Source organism: Clavelina lepadiformis, chromosome 9 (genome assembly GCF_947623445.1).
Source record: "Clavelina lepadiformis chromosome 9, kaClaLepa1.1, whole genome shotgun sequence".
Taxonomy (NCBI): domain Eukaryota; kingdom Metazoa; phylum Chordata; class Ascidiacea; order Aplousobranchia; family Clavelinidae; genus Clavelina; species Clavelina lepadiformis.
This window is the reverse complement of record NC_135248.1, coordinates 12,485,488-12,502,557: the sequence shown is the minus strand read 5'-3', so window position 1 is coordinate 12,502,557 and position 17,070 is coordinate 12,485,488. Positions and strand designations below refer to the sequence as shown.

The 17,070-nt window shown below is 37.9% G+C and overlaps 4 protein-coding genes and 2 non-coding genes across 7 annotated transcripts; 3 read left to right on the top strand and 3 right to left on the bottom strand.

Annotated features, from left to right (window-relative positions):
- Window positions 1-1,005: 1,005 nt before the first annotated feature.
- Window positions 1,006-4,511, top strand: LOC143470970 (intraflagellar transport protein 27 homolog). The gene is made up of 6 exons (XM_076969268.1): window positions 1,006-1,198; window positions 1,784-1,863; window positions 1,931-1,993; window positions 3,468-3,648; window positions 3,808-3,917; window positions 4,074-4,511. The coding sequence occupies exons 1-6, from the start codon at window positions 1,165-1,167 to the stop codon at window positions 4,173-4,175; spliced, it is 570 nt and encodes a 189-aa protein (XP_076825383.1). The 5' UTR covers window positions 1,006-1,164; the 3' UTR covers window positions 4,176-4,511.
- Window positions 4,512-4,726: 215 nt separating this feature from the next.
- On the bottom strand, window positions 4,727-6,523 carry LOC143470968 (uncharacterized). 2 transcript variants are annotated; one of them, XM_076969267.1, is made up of 3 exons: window positions 6,381-6,523; window positions 5,457-5,690; window positions 4,727-5,195 (listed from the first exon to the last, which is right to left on the bottom strand). In XM_076969267.1, exons 1-3 carry the CDS (start codon window positions 6,521-6,523, stop codon window positions 5,003-5,005), a joined length of 570 nt encoding a protein of 189 aa, XP_076825382.1. In that variant the 3' UTR covers window positions 4,727-5,002. The 2 variants fall into 2 exon arrangements, with proteins under 2 accessions (XP_076825382.1, XP_076825381.1); XM_076969266.1 differs by lacking the exon at window positions 6,381-6,523 and having other exon boundaries at window positions 5,457-6,174.
- Window positions 6,524-8,472: 1,949 nt separating this feature from the next.
- Window positions 8,473-9,828, bottom strand: LOC143470580 (ciliary microtubule inner protein 2B-like). Its single transcript, XM_076968806.1, has 2 exons — window positions 9,241-9,828; window positions 8,473-8,901 (listed from the first exon to the last, which is right to left on the bottom strand). The coding sequence occupies exons 1-2, from the start codon at window positions 9,783-9,785 to the stop codon at window positions 8,607-8,609; spliced, it is 840 nt and encodes a 279-aa protein (XP_076824921.1). The 5' UTR covers window positions 9,786-9,828; the 3' UTR covers window positions 8,473-8,606.
- Window positions 9,829-9,961: 133 nt separating this feature from the next.
- LOC143470579 (protein Spindly-like) lies at window positions 9,962-15,906 on the bottom strand. Its single transcript, XM_076968805.1, has 14 exons — window positions 15,556-15,906; window positions 15,259-15,385; window positions 14,847-14,968; window positions 14,048-14,182; window positions 13,756-13,880; window positions 13,500-13,623; window positions 13,322-13,411; window positions 13,006-13,145; window positions 12,760-12,829; window positions 12,544-12,681; window positions 12,122-12,231; window positions 11,852-12,039; window positions 10,440-10,595; window positions 9,962-10,360 (listed from the first exon to the last, which is right to left on the bottom strand). The coding sequence occupies exons 2-14, from the start codon at window positions 15,344-15,346 to the stop codon at window positions 10,233-10,235; spliced, it is 1,614 nt and encodes a 537-aa protein (XP_076824920.1). The 5' UTR covers window positions 15,347-15,385; window positions 15,556-15,906; the 3' UTR covers window positions 9,962-10,232.
- A 184-nt stretch (window positions 15,907-16,090) lies between these two features.
- Window positions 16,091-16,173, top strand: Trnal-cag (transfer RNA leucine (anticodon CAG)). The gene has a single exon. It is a non-coding gene; the product is annotated as a tRNA-Leu (tRNA).
- A 5-nt stretch (window positions 16,174-16,178) lies between these two features.
- Trnak-cuu (transfer RNA lysine (anticodon CUU)) lies at window positions 16,179-16,251 on the top strand. The gene has a single exon. It is a non-coding gene; the product is annotated as a tRNA-Lys (tRNA).
- Window positions 16,252-17,070: the final 819 nt, after the last annotated feature.

Below are 17,070 nucleotides of genomic sequence, written 5' to 3'. Positions count from 1 at the left end.
TAATTGTTTTGAACTGTATTTATGCGCATTGTTTATAGACCCAGTTGAGGCATCGAATTGAGAACACGAAGTTGAGCATCCTATGTTTTCATGGGGCACTCAGTTTTTACTGACTCATGGATGCCAATGGGCCAGATGCCAGGGGCACTCAGTGATGCCAGTGGCACCCAATCAAAAAAGTTATGGATATTCCTTACCAAGTTTAGTTTTAACGCAACTTACAGATTTAGGCTTACCGGTAGCTGTTTGCACATATCATACCGGAAAGACCGAGAATAAAGATTGTCATACTATACCAGGGGTGGCCAAACTGTGGCTCTCGAGCCGCATGCGGCTCTTTGAACCTTTGATTGCGGCTCTTTAACGAATTAGCATTGTTGAATTAGACATGCATTTTCCCGGTTGTTTGATCAGATTATGAAACAATGCGTTCTATCACACGTATTAGCAATGGACTCATTGTTAGTAATAATCAAATTACACTCCAAAAAGTAGATTATTGTACAGAAGTGTGCTAACTTGTACACTGAAGTTAAGTAAGCTGTCAAATTGAAGCTGTACATCAGGGAGTCTTGGTTACGGTTATACTAATAATTGCAAAAAGAGTTGGTGAAGCCCAGGTGGAGACTCATAGTATCACCACGCAGCACTAATGTTAATAAATAGCTACACTTCTTTGTGAATGAGTAAATTCGTGTTTTTTATTTTGTTTGTGTTGTGGCTCTTTTAAAACTGGAATTTGTTATATGCGGCTCGAGCATGAAGCAGGTCTGGCCACCCCTGTACTATACCATACTAGCTTTGAAATGATAATAAAAGTTTGACCTGGGTGATATAAGAAGTTTGACCTATCTAGGCTATAGGCCAAGTCTTTTGACTGGTTTCTGTTCAAGAATTAAAAGTATCTATCTTATGTAGTTGTAAAGGTTAGACAGTGATTGTGTATTATGAAATTAAGTCTTATCAAAACCTCCTTAGATCTAGGGAAACTTTGATATTTTTGACTTCCATTATCTCTTTTTTAAGATAAAATTTTTGCAGATTGTATAGGCTGGGTTGTTATTTACTTTTGTTTTAGAAGTTTAAGAAGACTTTACAATACCATTGTCAGACTGTAGGGCCTCTGCAGAAGTAATACTGGTTTCTCATAAACTCCACGATACAATGGTTGTCATACCTGTGAAATGTATTGTTGTTGGTAAGTAGAGTGATTTAAAGTAGTCTTAAACTGTAAACACCGCCACCTTGAGGACAAGAGTAGGGTCAGTTGGTTTGATATGTGTATATACTTTTACTTGGTACAGTATATGCATTGTGATGACAGAGGATTGATATATTTTGTTTGTTGCTCTTATAATGTTTCAACATTACCACTATGGGTTTTTACCAGTTTATTCAGGCAAGTTTCAGTTTGCTCAAGAAAATCTATAGCAAATTTTCGCGCTCAGGAATATGTTATTCACCTCGTGGCATATGTCAAACAGGTGATGTAGCATTGGTACCCTTACCTGCACCGACTAAAATAAATGTCACAAAAAATGATAAATTTTCACAATCTTCTAGTAAGTGCTCTTATGCCACTGCACACGAATGTCGTATCCCGTAGGACTGGACATGCTAGATTGTGCGAATTTTAGCGTATTGAGCATACTTGCCAGATAAAGGCCAGATCTATCGATTGGAGGTTCTTATATCAAGTTAATATGTTAGAAACCAATTGCACTAATATATCTCCATTTCTGATATTCATTCATAAATCATCATATCCACTTGTTTTTTCCAGGAGATTCAGCAGTGGGTAAAACTGCTTTGATCCAGTCTTTTCTGAGTGATGGAACCGCTTTTTCAAAGATTTACAATATGGTAGGTATAGACGATGCATCTATTCATCATTGATGACTTTCACTGAGTTTTCAATATATTTTTATAGACACTTGGAACAGAAGTTTGCAACAAAATCTTTTCTTTGGATAACGACAACAGCAAATCCGTGGTCAGATTTTAGAGATGACATTGAAATATGTGCATGCATGATATTTAGCTGGAGTCTTACATTTAAGCTTAATGTTCTTTTTGATTTTACTTCAATGTTATCCTATTTTAGGTTGACTCACAGGGATAAACGTGCAAATTTTTAATTCGTTGCTAAATTTACAAATGGTAGAATCTTTAATTCAGATGCACAACTTTTATAAAAGTTGTGCGATCTTCAAAGTGAGGAGCAAGTGCAAATACAAAGTCAGCTTTATATTTGACAAAGAGTCATTTCGTGGTTAAGCAATTATTGTCGAAAATGTTCCACAAATTTGCCGCTAACTATGATGATGTGACGTCACAATGTGAGATGTACATACTCGATGACTAGTATTTGAAGCATGTATGGTAGTAGTGGTAGGTTAATAAATGCGTTTTGGATGGAATACAACCACGCAGGTAGGCGAATAGTTGCAGCTTGCAGGTGATGTTATTTGCAGCATAGAAGTGTCACTGGTAACAGTACATAAACTAGGGAAGCGTCTGCGTCTTTTCACAATCATCGGTAATATACCAGGTCAGCGCCAATACCGAACTCAGTGAGCTGTATCTTGGAATTTACCAGCAGTTCAGAATACATACACCAACTGTTAGTAAAGTTGGACTCGCAAGATATTGCTGTTATGCACTTAGAAAGGTCTAAAGAATACCTAGTTCTTGTCTCTTACAAGCAGAGATGGGCAGTCGGTACTTTGAAAGTACCGTCGATAAAGGTACCGGTACTTGGCAAAAAATGTACCGATGGTTCCGGTACTCGGTACCACTTTAAAAATGTAGTTCGGTACCGGTACTTTTTGTGTGAAAGATGCTGCTGCAAAGGCAATGTTTGCTACTATTATGCCCACGGTAAAAGTTACTCCAGGTCAACACATATGTGACGTTACTCGCTTGCAATTTGACTTGACATTTCTAGATTAAAAAAGATGCTAAAATTGGTATGTAATTTTGAAAACATAGTTGTTAAAATTTTGAAATAATCACGTGAAAAGTACCGGGTTCGACTGAAATTTCTTCAAGAAAGTAATTCCGTACAGAGATTCGGTACTTTTTTTCAAAAGTACCGCGGTACAGTAATTCGGTATTAAAGTACCGCGGTACTGCCCACCTATGATTACAATAAATAGAAAACTTTCGATCAAGTTACGCTAGTGTTGCCCAATTATTTCGTAATTATTACACAATCACCTCTGCTTACAAGAGGCATTCTATTCGTAGTGTTCTGCTTGATCCAGATACCTGAGTCAGGTAGATGTAATTCACGTTTCGATATTGCTTTTATTGGCATAGGCTACGTTCATACGAATTGTGAAATCCTCGAATCTGTTGCGTAATTTTTGTGGCAAGCAGAATGGCGAGATTTTTCAGCGCAATACACGCACGGCGAGTGTTTGTAGCATATCTATTTGAACTAACTTGCTGTATTTATTCTCTAGGACTTTTTCATATTTGATAACGCCAGTCATGACGTTTTCAAAGACGTCACAGAAGTGCATTGGGAAAAGCTAGGAATGTATATCATCGTCTTTGATGTCACAAACAAGAAGTCTTTCACAAGTTGTCAAAAATGGTTGAAATCATTAAAGCAATATTGTGAACCCGATAAGACAATACCAGGTTTGTAAACGTTTTCTGGAAGAAGTTTTGAAACGGGTTGTCTTTTTAAATACGTCTGTAGTAGGCGACGGATGTGTTTATATATGGAACGAAGGCTGAATACTCAAGTGACGTTATTTTGATTTTTTGTTTTTATTTCCATTATTTTTTTATTGTTAGGTGTCTTGATCGGAAATAAAGCTGATCTTGAACAAAGGCGAAAAGTGACTACAGAAGAGGCTCGAATATTTGCTGCGACCAATTCCCTCACATATTTTGAAAGCTCTGCGGTAAGTTTGTTTGTATTTTCGCATAAGACAAGTTATACATTCATTTAGTGAATTTAACATTTCCTTCTATTCTGTTTTATGTTATTTATGCGCACTCCTTTCCATATATTTTCAATTGTTTAAAAACGCCCGACACACCTGTAACTTCGTTTGCAGAAGGAACACACCGGTGTCAATGACACGTTTCGGCACTTGAGCGAAAAAGCTTTCACCCTACACCAAGACGACCCCAACTTGGTTCAATTATTGGAGCACTAACTCGTTCGAGCGTTTATCTTTTTTTCGTGGTAGTAAATTCTTTTTCGCTGATTCACGCGACACCACCAAGCTCAGTTAAGTGTGGATTTTGTTTTTCGGAGAGAATGTTGTAACTTTTCAATGTTCAATGAAATTTGTCAATGGATGAATCACCGGGGAAACACCTGCACTGTCAACTACGCCAAACACTTTTTAATGGGAACTTTTTTCGAATTCGAACCGATGAGTCATGTAGTATGGCTTGTTTTATACACTTTGGTTGTTTTATATATTTTCTTTAACGTATTGTGAATAAATTGAAATTGACGTCAGAAACAAAAAATAGTTTTTTGACTCATAAATATTTTTAGAGTTCCTCTGTAAAATCTTTGCACGCAACTGGCGATATGGAAAGTCAAAACACGATACCAAAGTTTTCCAATGACGTAAAACGAGAAATATATAATCACTGATTCGCTTACATATTCATACATGACTAATCTTTATACCGAAAAGGTATTTTTGAACGTTACGGCCTGCTTCAAAACAACCAAAAAGCAGAACTTCAAAAGTACACTTTGGCAGTTTTATTTTTAACAACCTGTTTGACAGAATAACAAACACTTTAGAATAACACTAGAAAGGAAAAAATATTGGCAGTTAATAAAAGGACAGCTTAATTAGGTTTGTACGTCACTTTCCACTTTCCAATCGTTTCGCTCCCCACAGTCAATGGCAAAAAATAAACAGGAAAAGGGATGTGTGACGTTTAGTAAACAGAGGAATCATAGAAACAAAATAGAAATAATAATCTCAGGAAAAAGTCAACACACAATGTTTTTATATGATCAGTAGTTGTCACTCTGGTAATTACACTGGCATCCAATCGGAATCTCCTCTGACACCAGCTCACCGTTGTTATTTTGAACGTAATACTCAAGATTGATAGGACTACTGTCTACGTTGTAGTTCTCTCTTCCTGTCCGCGGGTCGAGGCAATAATGGCAAAGACATTCCGCCTGCAAAATTTCCCGAGGAATTCTAAAAAAAGAAGGTGAAGTTTTACAAGTTCTGTTTCAATTAGACCAGACTTCAAAGCGAATTTACCTCAAACGCTCTCTTGTGTTATAAGTTATATATTTTTATGCAGCGGCCTAAAGCAGGAACGGAATTTTGGGGAATAGTTTTTCTACAAAACCCGTAATCCTACAAAAAGTTTAGAAGCCTGAAGTGTAAAGTGTTGGCAAGCTTCATTTTTCAAAGTCAAATACAGAATGCTTGAAGCTTAAAGGGCATCCCTACCTGTTTTCGTCAATGTTGAGCACCCATTTCCATGGGCTAATGCTGCGTTCGCTGATCAGCTTTCCGCTCGGGTTGTAGTTGGGATCTTTTTCACATTTTCTCTGAAATTGTGGAATTTGCTGATCGGTATAATTTCGAATCTCCATATTGTCAGCAAATAGGGGTTGGTTTTCCACGCAGCTCTTAATCCTGTCGTACTCCGCGTCTCTGAACGGATTCACGCGACAGAGTTGCCTGCGAAAATAATTGACAAAATAAAAGAAAATTCCGTCACGTAAAGATCGAGCATCAGTCACTCTGACTGGTTGCCTTGCCACCACGTCATAATCGCTCAGGCGTTTATAGGTTACCGACATTGCACGTGCGGTAGTCTGCAGACATGACATTCTACAGAAGAATAGGTAAACCCCCTTTCATTTTTTACAGGTTTTGACTAACAAAATGCGCTGCTCCGGTCATTGCATCATAATTCATTAGCGATCGAATAACCATAGGATGCCAGGGCGTGGTTTAGGGTGAAATAAAATGCTAATTATGTTGTTCTCGCGTATTCGTTTCTGTTCTCAACTAACTGCAAATGAATTTAGTATACTAGGCCTACCTACTACAGCTAAAAAATAATTTATTTTTTCAATTACAAAACGTTAACTTGTTTAAAGCACATAGCGCGTTCATCTGCTATAGAACGACTTAAACACTGCACGGAAAGCAGCATTTAAAGACAAAACTTTTAAATTATAGCGTTTTTATCAATTATAGTCCGATCGACATCTATTCTTCATGAATTAATGTGGTGGGATAGGCCTAACCAAATTTGTGTTTAATGAAACTCGTAAATACGTTTAAATATCTAAAAATCTTTGCACGTCAGTTCAAAACTACTTTACTTATAACACGTTCTCATCCAAGAAAGAAGGTACTCACATCCAAAGTCCCTCATCTTTCTCAGGAGGATCAGAAAGATCTGATCTTGCGTTTGAACTGGGAGCTGGAGAGTTTCGACAAGACGCCACCAAACCAAAGATAGAAAATAGCAGCAAAAAGGATGCGATTGATGAGACTGGCATCTTTCCAGATCGGTTGGATCCTTGGATCTGCTATGGATGAAACTCAAATGCAAGAAAATCTGCTGTGACGCCGAGATCTTCCGTGAGATCTTTGACGCTAAATTTTTCTAAGTTACTTGATCTTTTACCTCCTATACTGATTACTGGTTGTTTTTGTATCTTGTCTCTTTCTAGTTGGAGTAGAAATTATGGAGTTGGGAACTGGCTTATATCATGCCCACCTCCAAGAGAGCAAAAAAGGGGATAGTTTCTGTTATTTCCCCGGTTTATTATGGCGAAAGCGAATAGTTTCGATTGCACATAGGCTGTGTGATGAGACGCGCGGGTGAGGAAAGGTCCAAAGGTGGGTAATATCTATGTTGGGGTCATTTAAAAGTATAATTGCATAACATAGAACTAAGAATCGAATCATTAAAAAGAAAATTAACTGATTTGCATTAGTTGTGAAAAGACTGATTTTGGTCACCCATTAACCAACTATCAACAGGATTTAATCCAAAATTATCGAAACTTAAACAGAGAGCTTTAAGTACAAGTTGAACATAAATTCATAACTTATGCATTGACAATACGTGATTTCAGAAAATTCTTAAAATTGCCATCAATAAAGCAGAAAATATTTGTATGCTACACTTGTTTATCACACGCAGGGACCTACTTTCACAGAGGTCGAAGAGGACATGTTTTCTGAACCTTTTGGAATTGTATTCTGTAACTACTAATTAATTGTAACTGCCATTAACAAGCACATAAATTTTGTAGACCGCAAAGTTTTCTAGTGGACTAGGGCCCTGATTACACGTGAGAAGTTTTCTGAACTTCACCGGCTAAAAGACATGCTGAGTTCACCTGTGTTTACTCAAGCGTGCAAAGAGTGTTTAGGCGACTGTCAATCGGTTACTTGAACACTCTGGCAAGTACACTTTGAACCGTAGCGAAAAACTTGCATCATGTAATGGCGTACCGAGTCAGCAATGCGTCTGACGTAACCGTTGAATGTTGGTCTGAGTTCATATTTACGTCTTGGACACAAAGTTCTTTTCGGTTGATATTTCCTGTCCTATGTCCTTGACTTACTAAACACGTCTGTTTACTTGACTTCGCAATAGTGAAAAAGTGATTGCCGACTTTTTAAAACGTTTGTTTGTAAATCCCGAATATACCCCGACAGCCAGTTCACAATATTACTCAAGGTTTGTAGGTAAACATCTAATTACGCCATTTCAGCGGCATTAGAAATACTGCGGATATGCACTTGTGGAATATTCTATGCATATGGGCCGCACTTGCTGTTTGCAATTTTGTTCAAAAAACATCCGAGGCTATTTGTGGTTTAAAAATCGTTGGTGAGTATTCGATTACGGCACCGGTAACGTTTGCTAAATTATCTAGATTTAGAACACACCGCTTCAGATGAGAAAAGCGCAGTTGCGCAATTCTGTAAACTAAACCTCAAAGCACAATACAGTTAACATTGTACCGACGGTGTTCCGATCAAAACCCCATTGGAATGTGCATTACGTTATAAACTTGCGTAAAACAAGCTGTCGCAACATACCCACCAAGCTTTCACCGCATAGTAAAATTGTTACGGTCTCCTGATTTTTGACAAAAGCACGCTCTCGCTGATTGTCGCGTGAACGTGGTGAGGACGTGGCGTGATGTAGTGATGTAATAATCGAAAGCGTAACACTCTTGGAGCTGAGCGTTCAGAGTTCTAAGTGAGTTTACTACAGCACGCAGTCACGGTAGAGTCATACTCATACACCATGCGCGTAAACATGCCCCTGTAAAATATAACCTAAAAATTCTGTACCTGCACGTGTTATGCAGTCTTGGCGAAAAGTCAAAGACTTTTTAACATAGCGTTCCCACGCACAAGTTTGCGCTAAAAATGCTTGGAAATCACCGAAAAGATAAAGCGTGTGAACGTTTTGGCCATGCGTCTATATAAAGTTGTTTTGTATGATATATCCTACCAAATACCAAAGTGAGATTCAAGGTTAAAATAAATATAGTCAGAGCATTATCCATCATAAAATTGAAACATTCTCCATTGAAAACAGTTGCAAGGTTGGCATCATTACATCGATTGCAGCCTGTTCCTATGGTGGGCGACCGCGTTGAAATACCGCGAACTTGTTCCGAAGGTGACGCCATTACGAAATTTGTGGCCTGGCAGGTACCCAGTATAATGTGGCAGCAAGCCGTTATCAACGTATATCGGTTGTCCGCCCTTTGGCTTTTTGGCTTGATTACGGGACAGTGTCGCTTGCTGCATCACCAACGGGCTCATCTCTCGGAGCTTCAATTGCTGCTGAGCTTTAGTGAAATCTACCAGAGATTCTTGGGTTAACTTTGGGTAGACCAGGCCGAATCTAAATAAAGAAAAAGGTAAGTAAAAACCAAATAATTATGCCTTCTAAAAGAGGGGATTTCTGATGTAGTATTTGCACGGAACAAGAATACGTTCGTTCTTGAAAGAGACAATTTAAAAAAGCTCACGGCATGGAATTTCCCGGTTATCCATTTTATCGCAGGGTGTGTTGCAGCAGTATTTTTATCAGATCTCATATAACGCGGGTTACTAAAACGAACCATGCCACGTAAGCCTTCTGCCATTTTTGAAAAGTTTGCTATTAAAAGACTGTTGTATAATGACTTTTTGCAAAATTCGTTTCAGCAAAGAATGCCCAGCAAATATAGTTCTTGCTTACCTGGAGCGAGACCTCGGTATAAATCCCGTGTAACCAGACATGAAGGTTTTGGCGGGATCACCAGTGTTCATAAAATACGGAGACACAGAGTGATCGACTTGGTTCAGAGAGACGTACGGTTTTGGTTCGGCTCTCAAGGGTACGCGAGGTGCTTTGTGAATGATGCTTCGTCGTTTATTGTCATATGCTGTTCTGTCCTTGGTATAACCAGCAATAGCTTCATTGCAACTTTGTGCGTACCTCATGCCGAAGTTTCCTCTTTCTTTTGGGATGTACCCGGTGTAGCCTGGAACCATTTCTCCGATTAGTTTTCTATCGCCCCAACTTTGCTTTCGGTAACGCAGCCATTCATTTTTGTTAGTCTTGCAATCGTCGTGGCACTTCTTGGGAATGATATCGGCCAAAACTAGTCGGCCTGACTTAGCAACGTTAGGATCTTTTAAAAGTCGGGCCGTAGTTTCACCGTACGTTTCGCCAAATTGGAATTGAAACTGGGGGCTGTACCCACAGTATCCTGGAGGGTAATAAGGATCAGGACAAAGCATTGTTTTCCTTGACAAGATTTCGCATGGCAAAAAGCCTTGATGTGCAAAACTACACTATCCAGTTGGTTTTGTCAGCAATTGTTTGATAACATTTGCTATAGTGACGTCATTATCATATCAATTCGGCATTTATAATGAGCAACTAACAGTTTTGGAAATTCACAGAAAGCTGGTTATTATCGTTCTGCCTACGACTCTATGTATTAAGAACTTGCAACAACTGCGTGAAAGACATTTTGAAGCATTGGTGTTAAATCCATACAAATTCGTTTTAACATAGCTTTGTCAGGGCAGATATGATTCTTTGATATAGTGTACGTTGTCTCACAATACAATGCAGTGAAAAAAGCAACACTACAAGCAAAAAGGAAGGAAAATGGGCAATAATAGTTCAGTATCACAAAAACGACATTAAGCCATATTGCAAAAAATGCGAATAGAAAGAATTTATTGCTGTGTGCATTCAGACACTGCATCATCATCAGGTGCATTCGTTTTAACCGGGATCGCGCTACAGTCCGAGAACAAGGTTTTTCCCACTCTGGTACTTTGTTGGTTTGTTTTGGATGTTGATTCTATCAAGATTATGGAAATTAAGGAAAGTCTAGGCCAATGGTTTAAGCTTTAACATCGTAGGATCATGTCGTAACAAACCTCTGATAGTGCGTACGTCCGCAGATTTTTGCTTGTCCTGCGTGGATGGCGCGATCTTTGAGGGACTCGATTTGTTTTCTTTATCGTCTGAGTGCTGCGAAGGGTCGTCTGTAATCTTTTCCACTTTCCTTGGTCTAATGTCGCGTTTACCGTGCACTGAAATTGAACAGAATTAATCTGCATGCGATATCGCCGAAAAGCCCCACGTACAAACAACAACTGATGCTAATGTGATAAAATATGATGCTTGTGTGATAATTACATTAATAAAAGAACGGTGTAACCCAAACAATCGTACTGTACTGGTACACGCTGCAACAAGCCAGTTGTTATCATCAAATATAAAGTGAAAAACAGAACTTTATTTACTGCCGACGTTTCATTAACCCAGGGATGTCCAACCTTTTATTATAGTGGGCCGCATTGTCACTTGAAATAATTCAATGGGCCGCTGAACCTATTAAATTTCTACTAGGCTACCCAAGTACTAAACGCGTGCTTTAATTCTTCGAGTCTTATAGTTATATATAATCCTGTTGCTCCCATACCATACTATTACTGCACCCCTAAAAGCTGACTGGTATATTTTAATTAGGATGAGATTCAAAGTTCAAAATACTACTTTTGGAGTGAAAATGACTAGCGAGCCGCAAGTTGGACTTCCCTGCATTAACCCATTCAGGTTATTTTTCACAAGTTGAGCCTTATATTTGATGATTATTATGCCTGCTGGCAGCCATAGTAATAAAAAAGTTGTAAGTTGTAACCAAGTTGTTTTATCTGATTGCAATCAAACCAGGGCAAATAAACGCAGCCAAACTGTGAAGTTGAGGTCAACTTAAGTTATGCGCAGCCAGTCAAGCCCTTTAACTTTATAAAATTTGCTGAAGTCATACTAAGCCTTGCGTTGGTTACAAATTACATTACTTTACGGCCGCCCTTCGGCCAATGCGAGCGATACGACTGCGTTAGGCGATTATATGATCCGCGATTTTCGGTGCCCCAGCGCTGCTTCGCACCAAAATAAAAATTTAGCTTTGATTTTACCCAAATCTCTGCGTTATTTCTCAATTTATTTTTGAAATTAAGAGAATGTTTTAGCGAAAATAGCCTATACCACGAAGCAAAGCTTTGATGGAAGCTGATTTGCAAAGACTTGATAGGTGGTTTACGTTATTATTATGTCAAGTCATCTAAAATCGGAAAATAGCCTCGCGCTTGCAAAGGCAGGCCCTGATGGTCGCACGAAATTTAGTCTCCAGGGTTGGTACAAGACAGTTTATGTTACCCGAGGCTGTAAATTTTGCTATGAAATATACGCTTTGAGTCATTTTGAACAATTGAGTTAAGACGAGTGAAACACTGCACTGCTACATATGCTGTAAAATAGCACATTTCAACAGAAACGTCACCTTCTTCCCCGCACTTCATTTTAAGACGAGTTATGTCCAGTTTTTGTTTCACGCACACTGACTTCAGTTTGTCAAGTTCATTTTTGGATGAGTAGACGTCCCTTTCCGCATGCGATAACTTTTGAGACTCTGCTATCAAGTACATTCTGGACTTTTGCAGTTCATCTTTTAGTTTTTCGTTTTCTCTTCTATGGAAACAGTCTTGTGTTACTAACTGCCAAATGAAAATGCCTTCATAGTTATATTTAAGTCACACAGTGAGTTACATACTTTGACTTTTCCAGAAGATTTTCAAGAAACGAAATAAAATCAACGTCTTGTTGCCCATTCTCTGAGGCTTTCTTCAATCCATCCAAAGTGTTAAGCGATTTGCTGGCGATCTGAAAAACAGCCAAGGCATTTTAACAAGCTGGTAAACTCTGCCTAGAACTCTATTAAAAGAGAAATAATCAACGAATTACACTTGATCTTTACAGAAATCAAAGATGGTACTTAATGCTGACTTTGGTTATGAACACCAAGGAACCAACACAACGTACTTACAAAAGCTTAATTTTATATTTTAACCCAGTTTTTGTGTGTAATAAAACAGTATAATGAGTATCCAAATTACAACGGTTTGGTATATTAACCAAGTTTGTAGATCACATATTCATTGACGTTGATGTTGTCTATAAATAATGAGCGCTCACCTGCTTTTCTAGTTTTGCGTTTTCCTCCATCAAGTTTTCCACATCTCTTCTACAGGTTGAAAGTGCTCTTTCCAGCCTCTGGATTTGATCGCGATCTGCGTCACTGCCGCAGGAAAGGAGTAGCTGGGCTATTTGGGACTAACAGCATGAGACAAACAATGTTAAACAGAATACTTGCACAATTATTTTGAGCACATTTAAGCCAATATGACTTACATTTAACTGCATCGAGTAATTGACCTGTTGGGTGTATTTTCCTTCCAAGCATCTATATTTCACTTGAAAACTGCAGAACAACAATAGTTTTTAGAAAAATCCAATAAGAAAAATAAACGAAGTCCTAGCAAATTGAGAAAATGAAAATCTACAAACAGTGATCGCGAAGTAGTTGATGGAACAACCATATTAGCACAACATGAGGTAAAAATGGTGTCTTCACAAAGCACAAAACACAGTAAATACCTTATAAGTTTCTTCTCTGCTAGAACCCGCTTATCCTCCACCTCTGCAAACAATGAATTCCCAAATCGGTTTGTATCTTGAGGTTGTGTCCGAAATTCTTGCAGCTCAGCATTAAGGTCTCGGATTTCTTGGCGACATTCCTTGTAGTACAAGTGAGATAAAACTTTAACTTTTAAGTATAGCATACAAATATATTAAAGCATAAATGCAGTCACAAACTAAAGTCAGGCCATAATTTCATGACATTTTAATAACAAAAGCTTTAAGGGAAACCAACAAACTTTGAATTACAGCAGCCCCATTTATAGTGAAATACCTCTAATGCCTCCATATGGCATCTATTCTGCTCTTCTGCTTCCTCTTTTCCTTCACGAAGCATTTCGTTTGTTTTATCAATCCCTTTCATCTTAAGACAAAAATTACAAATAAGGACTTTGTAAAATGGAACAGCAAACACTGAATATGCCACTTTAGTGCACTGGAGCTATTCACACCTGTAGGTTGAGTTGTTCAATGTAGTTGCTCATTGTAGATGATTCCTCTTGGAGTGTACGCACTTTCATCTGAAGCCTTTCATTGTCACTTACAAGCTCAGCTAGATCTGGACTCATTGATTCGCTGTGTTGTTTGCAAAAAAATTGGCACTTATGACAACACTAGATATTGTTCTAAACCCAGATTTGGTTTCAGTTTTTAAATCCATTCGATGATCCATTAACAAGTACAGGAAAAATTTAGTTCTACACAAACTTTTTTGCTTGGAACTGATTCGACTCTTTCAACTCGATGATCAAAGCTTGTTGTGTTTCAATTTTTTCTTTTTGTTGGTTACATTGTAATGCAGTCTCATCAAGTTCATTTCGCATTTCTGACAGCTAATCAAATACAAGTACTAACACATAAAATACTGAACGCAATTACGCATGTAGAATAACAAGAAATAAATAAAAATTAATAAGCAAACAGGATAAGTATGTAAGTAGTAACTTTACACTACTAACATGGTTCTACTCAAAAACATTGTGTTTCAGATAATGTTCACCTTGAGTTTCAACTCATTTATCTCTGTTTTATAATCTTTCTCAAGCAATTCGAGTTGAACTTCATAATCTCGTTTCATGATGTGCTTCTCTTCAGCAAGCGCACTTTCTAATCTCGATGCTGACTTCTGCTGCAACTGTAAGAAAAGGTATATATTGTATAAATATATATGATACTTAAGTGTGTGTGCGTGTTTACTTGTGTGTAGACCCCATTGAAATCAAAGGTATATAATATATATATATATATACTGTATATCATTTCTAGTAGTAAATTCATACAATATTATGAAAAAGCTTGCATTAAAACTTTAGAATAAAACAACAAAACAGGTCCTTACAAATTGAAACCTATAACAAAAGAGGGAAGTGTTGTGCTTTCAAAAATGTAGGTTGAAAACCGATCACAGGTTAAGTTAGGTGGTGACCAGTGAGAATATAAATTCATTGTACAGTTTGCATATACTATACAATCACTTCATATATATCATATACATCAGGGGTGTTCAAATGATTACTGCCATGATCCACCACGGCCAAACCTGACAACATGATAATCCACTAAATACGAATAGAAAACAAATTGGGCATGCTTTAATTTTTATGGTGCTTTATTTATGTAAATGTACCCTACATTGTACGGCCAACAACATATTAATAACTTTGTAACAGTCAAAGGTGAAGTGTGCTACAGCTGCAACTACATTGGAAGATCCACAAAAAAAGTTGAAAAGATCCGGATCCGGATTCGCCATTTGAACGCCCCCGATATGCATCTTAGACAAATAAAACCACATATACCTCTAACTTCATCTCAAGTGAGTACTTGCCCTGTTCCAAAGCTTCAAGTTGTTTTTCATAATCAGCATGTGTCTCTTCTAGTAGGTCTTCCAAGTGGGATTTGGCCTCAAGTAACGATTTTCCTGCAACCAAATGAAAGCAGATGGTTAACAACAGTTTACCATTCAATATAAGTGCTTATTGTTAACCTACAGTTTTATGTATAGACTGTACCCCAGAGTGGAAAGTTTGCTTAGTGCATGGATTAAAATTATTTGCGTATATATGATAATAGCTATTATTTCATCTTGTTGTGGGGCGAGATTTCTCACCCCAAAACAGCAAACTTCCAATCTAAGCTATACCGTAATGAAATTTTGAGTAAATGAACTGAAATCTTAAGAATATAACTTATGCCTAACATGAAGCCTACCATATTGTGCTGCAGTTTCCAACGATTTTTCTTTTTCTTGCAAAGCTTTGGTTAGTTTTGTGATTTCTTCCTTAGACTCGAACACCATTTTGTATACCGAAGATAGGTCTGATCTAACTCAAATAACCTACAATACAAAGCCAAAATTCAAGCGCAAATAGAAGTACGGCAATTTTCGACGAGAAACTGTGCGTGCAAAAACGCAAATTTTGGCGTGATGGCATGCACTGAAGGCTCAATTCTTTGTTTATTTATTATAAATTGGCGTTTAAACAACTAGCCTTTCCTTATACAAACCTCATAAAAAGATCGTCAACTAATAAATCTCATGCATGCAGGTGCAACACTCTCCAATAAGAAGTTGCACTCAAGCAGCTCGTATATGCGTTAAAGATAACCAGTTAAGTTAAGAAAATGGTAAGCTATAACCTATGCAAAAGTTCATTGCAGCTATTAGTAGGCCTAGCCTACATGGCCATGGCCAAGCACAGCACGATATAAAAGTTTACCAGATTAGTACGAAACAAAAATCAGCAGCCCAGCTGGTACATCAACTGAACAAGGAACCACGAATAAAAATAGCCTACTGTAGGCTGTATGTCATAGAATAATGTTCAATAACAAAACATAACTTTGTTTTAAAAAGCAAAGAACGCATAAATGATCACCGTTCAAGACTTCAAAACATCGTAAACTAGGTTGAATATTCGCGCCATTACTGTGAGTGTGAACAAACAAGGATTTGGTCCAATGCTCACAAATCAAAGTGCATCGCCAACCGTTGCTATCACACAATGTATAAGTATGCTAATAACAGTAGTTTCAGTCGCAAGGCAGAATGGCCGAGTGGTCTAAGGCGCTGCGTTCAGGTCGCAGTCTCCCCTGGAGGCGTGGGTTCGAATCCCACTTCTGTCATTCGCGCCCGGCTAGCTCAGTCGGTAGAGCGTTGGACTCTTAATCCAACGGTCGTGGGTTCGAGCCCCACGTTGGGCGCAAAATTTTCGTTTTATTTCTCAACCAAAGAATTTACCAGAATAACACTGAAATCTCGATACAGGAATTTATTTTCAAGATTTTGTTATTAAAATTTTAACTTATCACGCTCTCATTTTTATTTTTGGTAACTGTATTATAAACTCATGAAAGAGATTTTCACCGAAAGTACTGTAGGTTACAAATACGATTTGTACTGCTGATAGCTGACAATAATTTCATTTCACAGTACCCCATAAAGAGGTAAAAACAAAAAAATATAAAATTAACCTTCAGAGTGCCAAACTATATCTTGTTTTTTATTTTACTTTAAAATTTGGTTAACACGGTTCAGGCAATATGAATGATTTCATTATGCATCTAATGCTCAATAACAATACATATGGTGTACTTGATATGGTTCCCACCAGGACCAGCCATATTGAAATCCAATACAGGGCATAACTGGTGAAAAAACTTGACCTACTTGGGGTGAAATAGCCCCTCTTATGAATTTATAATATAGTTAACAAAATGAAACCGTCATAAATTTGTAACACATCCGTGAGAGTTATATGTGAGAAGCCGTCGTTGATGAAGCTCGGTTGAGCTGTAGAATTCCGTGGTTAACTGGCGGGTAAACGAAAAGCCAACCATCGTTTATATGGCGATGCAAGACTGCAACTATCGGGTTCTTTTAAAGAACCTACGAACACGAAAAAAGCGCATGCCGTAAACTCGACGCTGATTACTGCTATGTAATTGATTAGAAACCGAGGATACACTGTACGCCACAATTTAAACGCAACGAGTTAACAGCAATATCGTACGCAAATTTCC

What these genes read in the sequence shown, in the direction of transcription:
- LOC143470970 (XM_076969268.1), top strand. Translation starts at nt 1,165, where the DNA reads ATGGTTGTCATACCTGTGAAATGTATTGTTGTTG. An exon ending in TTTCAAAGATTTACAATATG is followed by an intron (nt 1,864 to 1,930) that starts GTAGGTATAGAC and finishes ATATTTTTATAG; the next exon opens with ACACTTGGAACAGAAGTTTG. An exon ending in ACGACAACAGCAAATCCGTG is followed by an intron (nt 1,994 to 3,467) that starts GTCAGATTTTAG and finishes TTTATTCTCTAG; the next exon opens with GACTTTTTCATATTTGATAA.
- LOC143470968 (XM_076969266.1), bottom strand. Translation starts at nt 5,842, where the DNA reads ATGTCATGTCTGCAGACTACCGCACGTGCAATGTCGGTAACCTATAAA. An exon ending in CTCAACATTGACGAAAACAG is followed by an intron (nt 5,196 to 5,456) that starts GTAGGGATGCCC and finishes TTCTTTTTTTAG; the next exon opens with AATTCCTCGGGAAATTTTGC.
- LOC143470580 (XM_076968806.1), bottom strand. Translation starts at nt 9,785, where the DNA reads ATGCTTTGTCCTGATCCTTATTACCCTCCAGGATACTGTGGGTACAGC. An exon ending in ATACCGAGGTCTCGCTCCAG is followed by an intron (nt 8,902 to 9,240) that starts GTAAGCAAGAAC and finishes TTCTTTATTTAG; the next exon opens with ATTCGGCCTGGTCTACCCAA.
- LOC143470579 (XM_076968805.1), bottom strand. Translation starts at nt 15,346, where the DNA reads ATGGTGTTCGAGTCTAAGGAAGAAATCACAAAACTAACCAAAGCTTTG. An exon ending in TAAATGAGTTGAAACTCAAG is followed by an intron (nt 13,881 to 14,047) that starts GTGAACATTATC and finishes GTATTTGATTAG; the next exon opens with CTGTCAGAAATGCGAAATGA. An exon ending in GCCATATGGAGGCATTAGAG is followed by an intron (nt 13,146 to 13,321) that starts GTATTTCACTAT and finishes TTGTACTACAAG; the next exon opens with GAATGTCGCCAAGAAATCCG.